Source organism: Gossypium hirsutum, chromosome D08 (genome assembly GCF_007990345.1).
Source record: "Gossypium hirsutum isolate 1008001.06 chromosome D08, Gossypium_hirsutum_v2.1, whole genome shotgun sequence".
NCBI classification, from domain to species: domain Eukaryota; kingdom Viridiplantae; phylum Streptophyta; class Magnoliopsida; order Malvales; family Malvaceae; genus Gossypium; species Gossypium hirsutum.
The window spans coordinates 9,132,966-9,150,960 of NC_053444.1; the positions used below are offsets into that span (position 1 = coordinate 9,132,966).

The window sequence follows — 17,995 nt, forward strand, 5'->3', positions numbered from 1 at the left end:
TAAATCGAGCCCTAGAGTCCCAAAAATTACTTTAGAAACAATTCGGGACCAATTTGAAATCATTTGGAAAGTTTATGTAAAAGTTAGAAAAATTTGACTGTAAGGGTCACACGGCCGTGTGCCTCACACGGCTGAGACACACGCCATGTCTCAGGCCGTGTAACAATCGAATTAGGGACACATGGTCGTGTCCTCACCTGTGTAACTCATTGAGTAGGGTCACATGGTTGTGTCACACACCCGTGTGCCAGGTCGTGTAACTCCAAAAATAGCCCCAAACGGCCATATGCTAGGCTTGCGTGCTAGGCCGTGTAATTGCCTGACTTGCATGCATTAAAACCTACAGGGGATACACGGCCATGTCGCTAGCCCGTGTGTCATAAACGGCTGAGTCACACATCTGTGTCTCAGGCCATGTGGACCTAAAATGAACCTTAAACAACAAGTTTACCATTTCAAGCTTACTTGGACTCTAGGCAATCCATTTACCAGCCAAAAGACCTATACAAAGTGACTTTACACAAGCCAAAACATGCCAAATCAACATCTTAAATGCCTAACCAATGTATCCTTATAGATACCACAAGTATATACAACTATACATCAAAATAAAACTTCAAACACAACTTATCAATTCATCCAATCTAACATCTAAACCAATGTACCTATCATAAATACCTCAATCACAATATATCATTAACACATATCATTCATATTAGCACTGGAACCTTACCTTATTCACATGTATCATATAAGTTGGAAATTTACACAAAATATCATACTTAATATTTACATATCCCAAAACATTAGTAATAATAGCACAAAAGCCTATTACATGCCATATAATCCGAAATGAACATTTCAAAAATTACTGAGATTTATGAATAGTATGACTCGTGTGCTGATATGATCATCCAACCTTTCGATTATCTATAAGAACAATAAATACACAAGTAAGCTCAATGAATCTTAGTAAGTTAGACGTGTTAAAACAATAAATCTTACTGAAGTAAGTACAACAATTCAAATAATAATAATTCAACCATGAATGTTTCTTGTACATCCACAACCTCAACCGATAAATCATAAAAGTTCAAATCAATACTCCAATATATATAGAAAAAACAACATAATCATAAAAAAAGTTACCGTACTAAGATTTTCAATTTGTTGAACGACTTACAGATACGAGTACATCGACAATCCAACCAAAACACACCAGATGCTTACAAGAGCCAATCCGTCCGACACACCATGCTGATAAGAGTTAATCCCTCTAAAACACACCAATGCTGATAAGAGCTAATCCCTCCTGAACACACCAATGCTCATAAGAGCTAGTCCCTCCTAAACACACCAATACTCATAAGAGCTAGTCCAATCGAATCACACGAAAACAGAGAGTATAACACGAGAGTTCGCAACAAATACTGAATCTTGGTCCACTTGGGAAACAGTCTCCTCAACAATCTCCACTCCAAACCCCATAACACAATATCTCGATAGTACTCTACCCCGCGTTCAATCCGATCTAAACATCAAAATTTGATAACAATTTTCAATTAACCTTTCATTAACAACAATTAAATATATCTATTGTACCATCTTAAATTATTCAATAATTCATATATATTTTAAATTTTAAATTGTACGAACTTACCTGAATTGAAATGTGGTAGTTATAGAAGTTCAGGGACTATTCTGTAATTTTTCCTTTTCCACGGGTATCTACTGGTTCTTGGTCTAAAATGTAAAATTTCTCAATTATCAGCTTGTATTTCAAATTCCAATTCATTTTACATTTAATTTCCTTTTAATTTCTAAATTTATATAATTGCCCCAAACTTTTATAATTTTTGTAATTTAGTCCCTTAACCCAAAAATATCAAATTAACTATTTTTCTCAAGTTAAAATTATATCTAAATATACCAAGCCCGTATGTAGTCCCTATTAAACATCAAATTCACTATCAAACATTGAAAATTTGACATTTTCATAATTTAATCCTAAAATTAATATATAAGAAAATCACTTTACAAAATCAGCAAACAACACAATCAAAGCTTTAAATACATGGTTATCATAAAAAAATTCAAGATTCTTCGATGGAAACTTCTAAAATTTTTAATAAATTCAAAAACATAAGAATTACAATAAAACTGGTCAATCTCCATACCATACAAGGATAAGAGATGAACAAAGCTTCCAAAGTCTTCAATGGTGAGGTTCGGCTAAGAAGAAGAGAAAAATGAAAAAAAATAAAGCCTTTGATTCAATTTGTTTTATTAATTTTGAATAATTTACAAAATTGCCATCAAACCAATTTTCTTTAAATTTTTCTTTAAATTCTTTATTGGTCCTTCCACCTTTATTAATTAATCTATGAAATCATCTAAATAGAATAATTACTAAGTTTTGCATTTTTTCAAATTAGTCCTTTTTCTTTAATTAACAATCTAAATGTTAAAATTTCTTGACCAAATTTTAATGACTCTAATGACTATAAATATTTTAAAAATAATATTTACGAGTCGACACTTCAAAAATTTGTGGTCTCGAAACCACTGTTCCATTACCACTAAAAATTGGGATATTACATTGTCCCCCATTCGCCCCCAAATTATTCGTAAATCTCACCTCCTTATTTCTCCTTCTCCCGCCTTCCTTATCTCTCCAGAAACTTATAAGATATTACATTATATTGGCACATATGGTAAAATACAAGTACTAATGCATTATGTCATGAAAGGTTTCTTTTGAAGCTCGAATTTGATTTCTTTTCTTCTGAGCTCTTTTTTTTCTAATTGTTACACTCTTTCACTCAATGCTTTTATTCTCACATTGCTTTTATTTAAACAATTTATATTATTATTTTATACGAATTTTCTTAGCAAGGTTTTATACATACCATATCATATAGTCTTTTCTTTTTCTCTCATGTACAATTCGAAGCCACTATAATGTTCTTACCTACCTTTAATATCTATTGTCTACCGTCCATTTCATAGTGCATTTTAGTACGGGACAAAAAGGGTGTATTTAGGCTCAAGGCTTCCACGATAAGGCTCATCAAGAAATGGATACTTGAGGCGCAAATTATGGGAACTAATGGTCAAGAGTATAAGGGTAAATCTTTTTGGCTCTAGGCTTATCAAACAATGCCTAAAGTCTTTCCCAAAATATTTCACAAGTTACATTCTCTATCATGCTTACAATTATTTGAATGAACAATTAACAATTCAAGCTTTATTTATCTACAAGTATCTACACAATCCATTTATCCTATGACACAATTTACACATTTTTCATTAAGAACGGTTGCCTCTAATCTATTAAGCAAATTAACTTATTGAGCTAATTTGTCTACTTTTAAGAATGCCAAATTATCTAATATCTCTCAAAGTTTACATGCTCGACAATCTAAAAGTACTTATTCAATATTTATAACCAATGGCCTATTGCTCAATTATTGTCCAAGCACCATGCAATCACCAAGAAAATCAAAGAAACAAAAGAACAACATTTTTTATTTTTTTTGAAAATTTAACCTAAAAACGGAAAACATGCAATTAAACACACAAAAACAAAATAATTAAAAACAATGTGCATCACCCTACACTTAAGTTACACATTGTCCCTAATGAGTGCCCAAAATAAAAAATTAGAAGGTACCAGACTTCCCAAAAGGAGCATCAAACTAGCCTGGGTTGTCCCTCTTCTCGTTGAAGCTTGAAAGTTTTGTGTAACCCTGGGTGAGTGGCTGCACAAAAGAAAAAACACACAAACACAAACAAATACTAATAATAAAAGAAAATAAAAATCAAAACCAAGTTCAAATCCAAATAAATAATAATTCAGTAGTTTAATAATTACATGCCACATAAAATTAAATAAAAAATGCAAAAACATATAACTAATCATCATGGATCCCAACTCCAGTCTAGTTATCCCTTTCCCTTTGCCATTGTTAGCCAAACTTTTGTAGCGTTGATGCGTCGGTGGTCTCAGGCCTTTAAAGACAACCCTTGTTATGGCGGGTCACTCGAGAGCAAACACCATCTCAAAATTGTCAATATACGGTGTGGGGTCTTTGTCCTCTGTCTATTCATCATCTTCATCTGCTTCATTTTTTTCTCTTTCTTCTTCTTCTTCCTTACCACTAGTGGATGCATCGCTCGACTGTTTGAGCAACTGTAGGCCCTTTATCCCCTGACTTGTCATAAAACTGTCCATGAATGGTTTCATCCCCTCAAGCAGTCGAGCGTTGTAGCTCACCTCACAGAACAACTTATGCTGCCACTGTATGACTCGTCGACCTTCTTTGTTGTGGTTTTTTTCTTTAGGGTCGGAGGCATTTCCATTTTGTGTTTGCACATTTGATTCCACTTCTGAATTTGTTTCTATTGTAGCTTGCGAAATTGAAGCATCTTGGTATCACCTATAATACTCTGTGTAGGGCGGTGAAACTACAAAGTCACACCCATTCTCACCCCTTTCTTACGACACAAGTCTGTAATCAGATGAGGGAAATAGATGCCGACTTTGATTCACCCAACACACTTTTTCATATCGAAATGGATCTATCTCCTTAGAAAAACCCGCTTTCACTGCAAAATCGAAAACAAATAAAATTGCTAAAAAAATGTTAACTGTGTTAGGGTTGAGCATGACACTAACACGGCTCGAGATAAATTGCATCCACATTTTTACTAACGAGAACATTATTGCTTGATTAAAAGATAGAGGAATTTTTTTGTATTGTTCTCGCTTTCGTTCCCCTCTACCTTCCATTAAGTAAGCAAGAATGACGTCTATGTCAATATTTTTATAAAATTCTAAATCCATCTGTTTAATATCATCTTGTTAATACCATGGAACGCCATAGTACTCGCTAATAGCACTTGGGGAAATGTCAATCTCTTGTCCCTAAATCGGTACACAATTTCCACCATAAACTTTTAAGTTTGCATAAAACTCAAGAACAATGGGGATAACCATGGTTGATTCTGGGACTAGACAAAAATCGAGCCACCCGTGGTAATAAACTAAGTCCCAAATATCATTAGAAAAAGAGGTAGCCCCGTTGAAACCACATTCAAGAATGAACATCTGCCCTTGGATTGATATAAAATAGTTTCCACTTCTTTATTTGTAAATCGCTCCAGAACCACCGTTGGTGGCAAAGAAGGGTCCGATTAGGACCTTATTCTTTTAGTTTGTCTAGGCGGCATTTTAACAATAAGATTTCCTCAAACTTAAATCAAATAATATTATCAAAATAAAACTCTAACCAACAATTCAACAACAATGCAATAAAAAATAGAAATAACAAAAACAAAAATTTCAAAGAAAACAAAAGAGAATAAATTTTAAACTGTAAAAATTTGTTGAAGGTGATGGAAAAATGGATTGAGAAAAATGTATCTTCGTCGTTCCCAAAGCAAGAAAAAATAAAATATGCAAAGAAGAAGAAAAGATAACAAAAATAACAAAAAGGAGAAAATTTGAGAAGACATTAAAGGGAGATTTGAGAGAAAAATTGAGAGAAAACATGGAAGTCGTGATACCCGTGACAGTGCTAAAATAAGGAGAATAGAGGCCACCTATAGTAGTATCACAATACCGAGGATGGGTATCGTGATACTGAGAACCTTAAGGCTTCAAATTTTAATACTTACTTGGGTATCGCGATATCCAAAACAAGATATCGAGATATCAAAGCTTGATGCAACAAAAAATGACTGCAATGGTAGTTTTTTCCAACGGCCACCCAATCAAGATTAAGCGTTTAGGGTAGTTAAAACCATCTATTTAAAGCCACTTTTGACTAAATGAAAGGAAAGTGTTTTTCACTTTTGTTTCTATCATCTTTTTCCTTAGTTTTAGGTTAAGGTTAGGGCTTCTTTTCTTTTTCTTTTCATTTTTAGATCAGGTTTTCTATTTTCTTTTTAGGTTAAATTTTAGTTTTTTTGTTTACTTTTTTACTTATTATTAATGATTTTGTAAACAAAGATGGACAAACTCTTGGGCTTCAATGGAACTTCATCAATTGAATGAGCATTTTCTTAAACCTTTTTACTTTTTTTATGCTTACAATATGTTTGATAAAATGCTTGTTTGGAATTTGAGTTTGAGTATGTGCTAAAATTGGATGGTTGGTTGATTGGTTGTTTGTTAGCTTAAGTTAATGTCTATTCTTAATTGATTGGTTGTTCGATTATATTGAAATGCTTAATACATTAGAATTTATGCCTCTAACGAAAAACCTAGATAAACGAGATCAAGAGGAGAGTTTATCCTTAGATAGTTCGATATGATTGTGCCAAGTAGTGAGATCGAGAGGTAATCTATATGCCTAGGTGAGACTGGGAGGTAATCTTAGGTGATATCTTTTAGTCTAGGATGAGACCGGAAAGAGATTCTTAACTAAAAGTGGCAACTAATATAATCGGTATAGCTTCATTAGTTTAAATAATATTCAACTAATCAGTGGACCATAATTTAATTATTTACATTTTCTAAAACATTAGGAAGAAAGTTTCGCTTAGTTAGTTTAATTAATAGTTCAATTTTAGTTTATAAACAATTTTATTTGGATTTGCATAATAATTTCTGACTCGATTAGATTAGTAATTGCTTAACTTGTAATTAACTTGATAAACACATTTACCCACTTGGCAATCCTTTCGGTTCGACCCATTGGAAAACTGCGTGTTCCATCAAAACTATAAATATTACAACAGACACTGTCTGTTTACAGTTAAAATTGCACTTTTAAATTGCTTTAGAAAATCATTTTTTTTGTGCACATGCGCGACACTGTCAATACCGCGATACACTGGGTGTTTTGCCAATTTTTTTATTTTTGAAATTACTCAGGATATTGTGATACCAAGGGATCAGTATTGCGATATCCAGAAAATTTTTGGCCTTCCATCGAAATTGGTCATCATATCGCAATATCCCTACTTGGATATCATGATACCATTGTATGACACCCCAAAAACTTTTAAAAATTCCATCTTTAACTCCCAATTACACAAAATCTAACCTACTAAGTCCAAAAATTAAACTTGCAATGAATTTAAACCTAAACTAAACAAGAAAAGTAAACAGAGTCAATGCTCGAATCATTCAAATATTTATAATTTTAGTTTGAATTGCCTTCTCGACAAAATTATAAATTAACTTTGGGGTGATCGGTTACGCCCCCGAAGTGGTACTGATGTGGTGTACTCGATACTTTGATGCTTCTCTCGTTCATGACTTGACGGAGCCTACTCGAGGATTGCCATGGCTTAGTGAATTTCTTTAGTTTTCGGTTCCTTTTTCGTATTGAGCTAAAACCTGCAAGTTTACACCATTTCACAACAACTGCATGATTAGTGGCATAATCAGATGGTATATAGACAACTTGACACTCATGTCCCCAATAAGGTGACCTTTCCCTAGAACTAGACTCAGGGTCGACGCACTTAAAGATTTTCACTTCACTATCTATATCTACGGTCAAATCCCCTTTCCCTATGTCTATAGTAGCTCTATAGGTGGCAAAAAATGACATTCCTAGCAATATCAGAATCTCAAGATCTTCCTCGAAGTCCAGTATAATGAAGTCCACCGGGAGAATAAATTGTCTAACTCTCATTAATACGTCCTCAAGGATTCTCTTGGGACAGACTAAAGAGCGGTCAACAAGTTTCAAAGTCACTGAGGTCTCTTTAAGATCCCCTAATCCTAACCTTTAATAAATCGATAATGGCATAAGGTTGATACTAGCCTTTAAATTGCAAAGGGCTTTCCCAAAGTTCACTCATCCTATTTCTATAGGGATTTTAAAGTTACCCGGGTCTTTAAGTTTTGGGGGAACTTTTCTAAACACAACCACACTACACTCGAAGTTAAGAGTTATTTGCTCTCCTCTCTCGATCTTTCTCCTTCTAGACATAACTTCCCTAAGGAACTTAGCATATTTTGACATTTTCTCTAGGAGTTCTGATAACGGGAGATTAACGTTCAATGCGTTAAACATGTTGAGGAAACTTAAAAATTCCTCACTCTCTAGTTTCTTTCTTTCCTCTAGACGGGTCGAAAAAGCTACGGACACTTGACTTGGTAGTACGACTGGCTTATCCTAAGGCTCGGGTTGTTTGGCTTCAACTTCCGCTTCTACTCTCTCTCCCACCCCATCTCGAATACTAAGAGTGCAAGTGCTCTCTTCCTTCTCTACTTCCTCCTCTCCACTCACCAGTTTAATAGGGTTTTTAACCATTACTCCACATCTAATGGTAATGGCCTTAGCGTGTTCTTTCCTTTCCCTCTTCGGGTTCAGTTCAATATCGCTCGGTATACTAAAGGAAGCGTTGCTTTGTAGCATATGGAAAATTTGGTCTAATTGACCTCGCATTAGGCGCACATCTGCTTGCACCAAATGCAAGCCTTCTTCTAGTTTTCTCACATGAATAGGTATTGGAGGGTCGCTATTGTAAGTGGGTTTTCTCTCATATGATATCATATCCAAGAAAAAGAACAAAACATATTAAAATAGATTGTCATTTTATAAGAAAGAAGATATAACAAGGATTGACACAAATGCAACATGTGCTAAGGAGCAATTAACACACATTATGACAAAAGCACTAGGAGTTCAACAACACAGTTATCTACTTTCCAAGTTGGGGGTAAAAGATGTTTTTCACCCTCCGGAAGAGTGTAAATAATTCAATTGTTAATCAATTAGAAATAGTTAATTACAAGCAGTTATTGTTAGTTTGTTTGTTAATGCGTAGTTGGTTAGTACAAACAGAAAACATTGAATGCAGGTTAATGCATATGCGAAGAGATTTTGCATGATTCTTCACTGTTTTTTTTGGAGGCGAATCTAGGGGGTTGGTAGGGGCCCAGACCCCCTAAAATAGAAAGTTGCTATTTAGGCTTAGTAAATGTAAAATTACACTTTGCCCTCTCTAAAATTATAAAAATTTGATTTAATCCTTTCAAAATTATAAAGATATAGACTATTAAAAGTTAAAATTTTATTCGAACCCCCTAAAAAAAATTTTCTGGCTTCACCCCTGATTTCTTTCTCACATCATTTCAAGCTGATTTGTAATGGTTTTAGTTTATGCATACTAATATTAAGTAAAAGTGAAAAAAATATTAATACCAAAATAAACTAAATTACTAAATGCACCCATACTTTATAATAAAAAAATTATCACAAACGGTGTTATTGGCTGCAATTTAACAAATAATTTCATGATGTACCCCTCAAAGAATAATATACTTTGATTAAGCGTAATAGGAATTTGGTTTGATAAACTGGGTCATTTAGAAGTACCAAACATTGAGCCTTGTCATTTATGAGCTGGGAGTGGTTGGTTGGGAGCCATTTTCGCAACTAGACTCAACCGATCTTAGTGAAACTGTAGATAACCTAGTAAATGAAATATATAAACATTGAAAAGCGTTTCCTGTGTGCAATCACCTTTATTAGAGACGAAACCCATCATCATAGTCCAATAAATACCAACTGATGAGTTCAAGGAAGCCATATCATATCAATTATTAATTCCCAAACGTAGGGTTCAGTTTGTTCTTTATGCAAACATAGCAATTCCTTGTGTTTAGTGGTGCCCGTAAAAAAATTATAAATATTTTTAAGCAAACATATCACTTTAATATAACACAATATATTGTAAATACACACAGGTAACAGAGCTACGGAAATTTATTTACCATATGCTTTAGGCTCATATATTAGGAAATATGAATATGTAAAAAATTGAAATATATTTGCTTACGACAAGAGATCGACATATAAGGATTCCAATGGGTAGAGTATAAAAACATTTTGAAGGTTAAGTAATGTGAATCGAAAAATAAATTCCAATTGGCCAAAACATTTGCGTGTTAGAAAAAGTAATAAAATGGTTGGAAGGTGGGTTACTTGTGCATGAGGCCAAGGTCAAGGTTTGGTTCTTTCACCCAATCTAAACTATATTTATAAATATTCGAAAATCCATCCTCTTTTTAAAAATATTCTTAATTTTTCTAGTTCTTTTAGTGATAAATACTACAGGCTATGATTAAATAAAAAAATAGTATAAAAGTCTTTGTTGTAGGTGACCCATACCATTCATGTTATGAATAATTAGGTATGTAACTTTTAGGTAATCCTATAATTAAGCTCTAAGTAGGAATATTACAGTTAATCTGGGTTTTTTCAAAAAAATAATGGAGGCAACGTTAAGCAATAAAATGCAGTGAGAACAAAAAAGGACAAACATGAGAGATTCACCTTATAGTGTGAGTTTATGAGCTTCATGGAAAGACTGAAATCTTAAATGAGAGGGAGAGTGGACACAACACTTCCACCCACCCTTTCTCTTATTATTTGTTTCTAACTATACAAGTAGTCGTTTCACTTCATTTTATACAACCTGTTTAAAACAATATTGTGATATATTCATTCAGAACAGTACCCTTTTTTTACTTAATATTTCCTTTATAAAAATAACATAAAATTTAGAAACATTTATAGAAATTATAACCTTGTTTCTTCCAGATGCCGCTGCTGCTACTGCATGCGAAAGCTTTTTGAGGGAGTATCTTCTTCTTCAGACTTTACAACCGCAAGTCTGCTTATTGACTTAAAATAAGGAGGGACTCCAGACTTTTTATAGACAAGAACCAAATAAACAAATAAAATATTAGTAATTTTAAAACCCAACTACTTTGTGCTAAGATTTTCGTTAATCCTATACTTTTTTTTTCTTCTTTTAATTACTACTTTCTGGTTTCATTTTCAACACTTGCTATGGATTATATCACTATCATTCTCATCTTTTAAGTAAATAAAAGAAAATATATATATACATTATGTGTAAAGCTTTAATTGTGTTTGTGAAGTTATTAACATAATTTTTCATTTGATATTTAATTTATAATGTAACTTTTTCATCATAATTTAATTTATTTTAAATTCCATCTTTAATGAAAGCTTTAAAATACTAAAAACAGAATGAGCCACAAATAAAAGACACTCAAAGACAGATATAAAAAACCAATATTATGACAAAAATAAAAGGAATCAGATTTGTCTTTTCTTTTTACAAACTAGTTATGATCCCATATTTTATATTTTAGAGAGAAAAAAGAAGAAGAAGTAAAGTCACCTGCAAAACCAACCCACTGTGCATCCAACGACAGCCTAAAGCTGATGCATATCAACATATAGAAAGAGATAGAGAGTAGGTGCGAGGTTACTTTCACAGATATAAATGTAAAATAAAATAATATGTCGCATAATGTCGAACTTTGTACATAATAAATAACACAGCTTTATATCATTCACTTCTCAAACGTAATGATTGATCCTGGAGTTTTTAATTAAAATAAAATATATAATCAAACGGCCTTCCTCTACTGCAATTTCCAAGATACTATGTGGACCTCCCCCTACATCAGTACGAGGCACATAAATTAATAACTGAAACCAAAGAAAGATCCAATTCTGCTCCGCTTTGAAATTTAATGTCTTCTCTTTTCTTTTCTTTTTTTAATTTCTTTATTTGCTTAATTTGAAAATTAACCATAGATTTATATAAAGTGTTGAAGTTGTGTAATATATTTATAATTGCTTTTGTGAATTGCGCGTAGTTTCAGTTTCATCCATTTTATTAATTAATTTTATATATTTATAGAAATATGGGGGAAAAAGAAAAAAGAAGTCAACAAGTATATCCGAAACAATAACTACATACAATTACAGGATCACAAAATTAATATGTTCTTGCAGGTGGGAAGCTTCCACAAGTCACAGAACTGCAAACCGATTGCCCGACTTGCAAGTAAAAGACATTTTGTTTTTACAAAAAGCAGCACTCCCACTATCCCCACTGTGAAATTAGGTCCTTAAATTCGGGAATTATCCAAAAAGTTAAAACGAGGGAACTTGTGGTAAAAGCAGTTTCAGAAATTCACATTCTTATGGATATCTTTGGACCAGTTAACTAAAGGTAGGAGCTGAAGCACGACTCCTAAAATCTCTAGGTAGGGGACCAATAACACCCACCAAAGCCACAAGGTGGCTCCACCCCTCAATAGCTACCTAACACAGGTCTTCGAACTCAGTTGATAGATAAAATCCATTATTCAAATGGAGATTATGCTGTTTTCAGTTTCACATCCTTTCCTTCATATTGGGCGACAAAAAAATAAAAGAAAAAAAAAAGGGAAAAAGAAAAAGGTAAGACAACCGGCACTAGGCCACATTCATATGGGCATCTGGCAATAAATCAAAGTCAGGATAAATATATAGAAAATCCCCAACTACTAGATACACAGAAATGAGAAAACTTCATTCAGAAGCCAATATTAACCAAATATTAAATTTGTACTACAAGAAATGAACCCAAATTAATCTGGAATTAGAATATCTTATCTTGTATTCTTTTAAAGCAAGAAATATTACTATCAAAATCATATCCCTTTAAACTTTAATTACCGTCAATAGAAGTTTTAAAATTTCAACGCTTTATCTTAACACCGACCAACACAGCCACAAATGACCGTTAGGTTCACATATCTATCTTTCTAAGCAAACGTAATTAGGAAATGGACTTAGTCCAATGATGCGAAAGTAAGGTAAAAGGAGCAGCTTAATCGAAAACCATCTAGCCAGACAAATAATTGCAAAATTATTTCATGCCATCAATAAAATAAAATAATGCATAGAAAAATGTAATGAGCAAAGAATCAGTTGAAGAAGCAAATAAAAAATAGCTTAAGAGTCAGGACTAACCTCACAAAGCTCGAGACCACACGATGCTGCTCCCATCATTATAAAATTTAGTTCCTCTGCTCCTTTAAAGATAAGAACAGTAAATAAAGATCGGGAAATGATAAATTCTGTAATATAAAATGAAATGGAAGGGGGCGAAATGACCTTTTCCTCTTTGCTTTGGTTCCACACCTGCAGAGATAATATATATATTTAAAAAAAACCCCAACAAGAATACAATTACATGAGAATACAAAAATGAACCTGAAATGGAAGAAAGAATCAGAGGCACCAAGGGAAAATAATATATATTTTTCACTTTGTTCTTTACTATTTTTATAACAAAAATTATTCATATTAGTAAAAATCAGATCAACCCTTACATAAAAAACTGAAGGGGATTCAAACAGTTAAATCATGTACCATAGTGTATTCGATTTTCCAATAACCCAAATGGGAAAAAAAGTAAAAGAGAAAAAAGAAAAGAAAAAAATAGTCCAAAATTTATTGTTCATCTTCAACTGCTGAAGCCAAACCAGCCACGATCTTAACCCCAATCTGTGAGCTCCTGGGATTTATCTGAGGTGGCTTCCTTTCTTCTTTCTTCACATTTTTTTCATTCCGTTCTTCTTCAGAACTCTCCGACAAAGCAAATATGGGTTCCCCCAAATCAGCATCGTCCACGGAGTTTTTACCCTCAGGATTCAATTCAAACAAAGGTTGGCATTGTTCTTTAGCTTTGGGATCAAGCTCAAATGCTTTGAGCGTTCCGGTTATAGATGTTGATGTTGGAGTAGGTGAAGGTGAAGGTGAAGGTGAAGGTGAAGGCGTGATTCGATTATAAGGAGAAAGCCATTTGGCCTTGATATACTCGGCCTTTCGCCATGGAGGAATATGCATTCCCTTCTTCTTCAGGCATTGCTTTACCGCCTCGGAAACAGTAACAATTATCTTCTGGAGACGATCAGCTTTGCCAACGAAGATGAAGGGAAGCATTTGGAGGATTGATTTGTAAGTCTTCGTTGATCGGGCGAGTTCGAACTCTGATCTGAAATCGGTGTCGATCAACAATCGTTCCCCCTCAATTATCACGTCTATGTATTCGTACTCCCCTGCTAAACAAAAATAGAAAGTGTTATTATTTCTAAATTGTTAAAATAAAATGAAATCAAGCCATTAGCATAGGAATCGGATACTAGCATAAATATCTGTATGACAAATTTGAAGACGGGTTAATAATACAAATAAAAAGGGAGAAAGAAAGTACCGGCGGGGCAAGAGGGAGATTTTTCCCAGCAAGATTTGCAGATAGAAGCATCATATCCAAGGGTCAGTAATCCATCAGTGACCATTTTCCTGCAAAAATCATCTTTACTCTTACAGATCTTGTTCTTCTCCACAATCTTCGCCGTATCCGCCAATAAAATCTTTTCACTCACACTCATAGGACAAATCAAATTCTGTTCCATAAAAGATGAGCTACACATTTAAAAAATAAGCTACAATTTTACAATTTAAGGAAAAAGGCGGAAAATATTGTAATACCTTTAGGATTTCAGATGCTTCAGCGGGAGAATTAAGATTGGAGTCACCAAAGAAACTATCCATATCGTCTTCGGAGCTGTCGCTGCAGTTACGGTTGAAGCAGTTACAGCGGTTACGGCTGCATCTAACTGCACAAGATTGTTGTTTCTCGTTGTTTTCTTCTATGAAATTCTGAACCATCTTAGCCAAGCAAACAGAGCTCGGCTCGAACTCACCGGCGCATTCCTTGCTTAAAGGGAGCTCATCGGCGGCGACGGTACCGATCTTATCCGTCGTGGAATTTCTTAGAACGCTAGGGAACGGCCGTTCAAACAGCCGCTTGAACCGCGATTTCACCAACGGCTTTACTGTTTCCGACCGCGGCAGCGCTGCCTCTTCTAGCGTGTTGAAATCGATCGGCTGGATCTTCATTGGGAAAGGCATGTTTCTCAGTCTTCAAAAAAACAAAGCCGCTTCTACCTTTACTACGGCAACACTTCAAACTCTCGTTGATTCTTCTCTTTCTGATGAGATCAGCACACGCAATTGACACAGAAATTCATGTTGGAGAGACAAAAAATAATGCAGTTAATCAAGACACGAGACTCTTAAGTCTTAACATTGATTATAATATACAATTATTTGCTTCTCATTTGCCAAACAAGGGATGGAATAACTTCATAACTCTGCTAAGTAGAGTCGCTTTGCTTACGAGTTTTTTTTTTCTTTTTCTTTTTCACCTTTTTTTTTCAGATACGGTTAAAGTTACCGAAACACGCAACAGCCCGAGAACATAATGTTATTGCCATGGGAATTCAAGCGAGATTGTGAGTGACCAGCGAGTCCATTTTTCCGGCAACAACTCGCCGGCGAAGAGAACGAGAATTAAGAAAAAAACCGATGAAACAAGAGGTGGTGAAAAGGCCAGAAAATGGAAACGAGATGAGACTGTTAGCAGGGGCAGTGGTCCAGGGCTTTATAAAGGGTGGAGGGGTGGGATCTCTGACGTGGACCTGTTGACAAATTTTTGAAGACCTACGTGGCGAAATATTTAATCCGTTGAATTTGGGCTACGTGTTGAACCGTGAACCCGGTTCGTTTTTAGTGGTGTTTACACGATGCCACGTAAAGGAGCGTGACGATAAGGTACCGGTTTCCGTGATGGAGTCCCATGGTACTCAGGCGCTGTGAATTAGTGAAGTTAATTTAATAGGGTTATTTTAATATATAGTCTTTAGATAAAATTACCTAATTGGACCTCAAAGGTTGTGGTTAATTTGTTACGTCAATAGTCATCATGACTAGGAAAAAGCAATGAGAGTGTGGGTAGGATAGTCTTTTCAGGAAATTATGGTAAAGTAATGGGAAAGTGATAGTGGAGGTTAAAACTGGAAAGTACAAGTACATGGGAAAAGGTGAGGCCCACAAATCAATGACAGTTGGTTTTATTGGGATTAAAGGGGGGTGTTAAAGTAAAACGGGAAGACTGTGGGGGGCTAAATAGGGAAATCAGTGGACTTTTCCTTCTGATGCATTAAACCAGTTACCTGATGTCGTTTCGGATTAAGGTGGACACGAGTTGTTTGGGTTACGAATGAGAGGTCATTTATTTTTCAATTTAAATATCCTAATAGTTAGTATTTTTTTTTTGTAAAAAAATTGTCATCATATTATATTTATTTTTTAACCATCATATGCCTTATTATGGTTTAAATAACATGCTATTATGGTAAATTTTGATAAAAAATATTAATAATTTTAATGGTTAGTTCAAAATTTAAAATTTAAAATTGAAAAATTAATTTTTAATTTTTTAAATACATGGGCTTAATGTCAAACTTGATCAAAACACATGGATTGTATTTGATGGAGTGAGATGGGGGTTTGTGTATAAATTATAATATTAATAGGATAATACATACATATTTTCTCCAAGTTTTTGCAAATAAGTTTTATTTGATGTCCCACATGACACGTAACATTTTTATTAAAATTTTATGTAGTCAAATCGATTTAATCTTTCTCTCTCTTTTTTTTTCAAAGTCAAAACAAAAAATTGCTTAAAAAGTTGTCAGTAAATAAAAGAAAATACAATTTAATCATTTTAATTTTAAAAATTGTGATTTGGGGGTTAAATGGCACATTTTTTTTATTAGAAAAGAAGAAAATCAATTGTTATATTTGTATGAATAATATAGGTGTGAAATGCATGTATTCATATTTATATATCTTCTTATAAAATAATGTTATTGAATTTTATTAAAATTGGGTTGATTATTGTTTAAAATATATTTGGTTTTGAAGGACAATCTGCCACCTTTACAAACTGTTGATCTTCTTTCTACATGTTTGATATGAAATCGATTAGTTGGGAGTAATTGAGAATGTGATGGGCCATTGATATATGATTGTGTGGGGGCTCCAAGGAGAAGAAAGGAGAGCCATGTGTTTTGATCCCAACACACATCTCTCTCATTATGGGCCTTGTTAAGAAATGATATCTCCTCAATTTAAGGGCTACAAATGAAATTGAAAAAAACCTCCGAGGTAAGATGTGTGAGTTTCACAGTGTGGACCCCACAAGAAAGCCAAGGGTATGTGCATTTTAGTGCCGATAATATTGATGTGCCTTCCGCAACATTTGGGTTGTACAACATGGTCAGATATCATATCGATTCCAAGTCTAGAGAGTGTGGAGTGGAAAAGAGAAAAAAGGGCAACCCACAAAAGCAAATAATTATTAATTTATTATCATTATTTTGGTAACTGCCTACTCTTTATTTCAATCCACCAACCTTGGTCTTAGTTTTACCCTATCACCCTAGTTAGGATTTTCTTTTTCTTCACTTGACTTTGTAGACAAATGAATATAAATTCCACCACTTAATGTTGAAATAAAAGATTAGGTGGATTGAATCGATAATTAAATTGATTTTTTATTTTTAATATATTTTTAAATAAATTTTTAACTAAAATGAATAAACTAATCGAATTAATTTTATTTGATTTAATTATCGGTCTAATTCTAAAATCTTTTGCTACTTTAACCCCATGCCATATGCTTATTGCTTAAATTTTTGTTATCTTTATTGTTTTATTTGGGCAAATCCAAATTTACTATTTAATAATAGTGAATATCATTTGAATTTAATTATAAATGTTTATGTATAATTTTTTAATAAAAAAAATTCCAAACACAATTGTAAAGTCGACAAAATAGGATTAAGCCCAAAAGTATACCCTTAATAATTTGAGTCCGAAAAAAATCTAAATTTATAACGATGAAATTCCTAGAAAATTTGAGCTAAATAAATTAGAGCTTAAAAGAATTTGAGCTTTAGCTTATTAAAGTCTAAGAAAACCGACGTTGAGCCCATAAAAATTTAAGCAAAGAATGATTTAGGTCTGAGATAGCTATGATCCTAAACCCAAAATACTCAAATTTATAACTAAATAGACATTGAGGATAAATATAATTATATGATAATATTTAAATTAAAAATAAAATATAAATAAATGAAAATTATTCAATTTATGAAAAAGGCATTTATAAATATTATATAATTATATTAAAAATTATTAACAATAAAAGTATTTATATGAAATTTTTACGTTAAATTATAAATTTAAATACGTTTAAATAATATTAATTATGAATATAAAATATATTTTAATACAAGGATTAT

General features: G+C 33.3%; 1 protein-coding gene across 22 annotated transcripts; it reads right to left on the reverse strand.

Moving 5' to 3' along the window:
- Window positions 1–10,336: 10,336 nt before the first annotated feature.
- LOC107915239 (uncharacterized) lies at window positions 10,337–15,268 on the reverse strand. Of its 22 annotated transcripts, XR_005917481.1 has the most exons (7): window positions 14,331–15,268; window positions 14,053–14,245; window positions 12,951–13,900; window positions 12,807–12,862; window positions 11,179–11,219; window positions 10,555–10,676; window positions 10,337–10,443 (listed from the first exon to the last, which is right to left on the reverse strand). XR_005917481.1 is itself a non-coding variant. In XM_016844404.2 (3 exons), exons 1-3 carry the CDS (start codon window positions 14,751–14,753, stop codon window positions 13,290–13,292), a joined length of 1,227 nt encoding a protein of 408 aa, XP_016699893.2. In that variant the 5' UTR covers window positions 14,754–15,268; the 3' UTR covers window positions 10,337–13,289. The 22 variants fall into 22 exon arrangements, 2 of the variants coding, with proteins under 2 accessions (XP_016699893.2, XP_016699914.2); XR_001689243.2 differs by having other exon boundaries at window positions 10,337–10,676; XR_005917480.1 differs by having other exon boundaries at window positions 12,807–13,900.
- Between the last annotated feature and the right edge of the window lie 2,727 nt (window positions 15,269–17,995).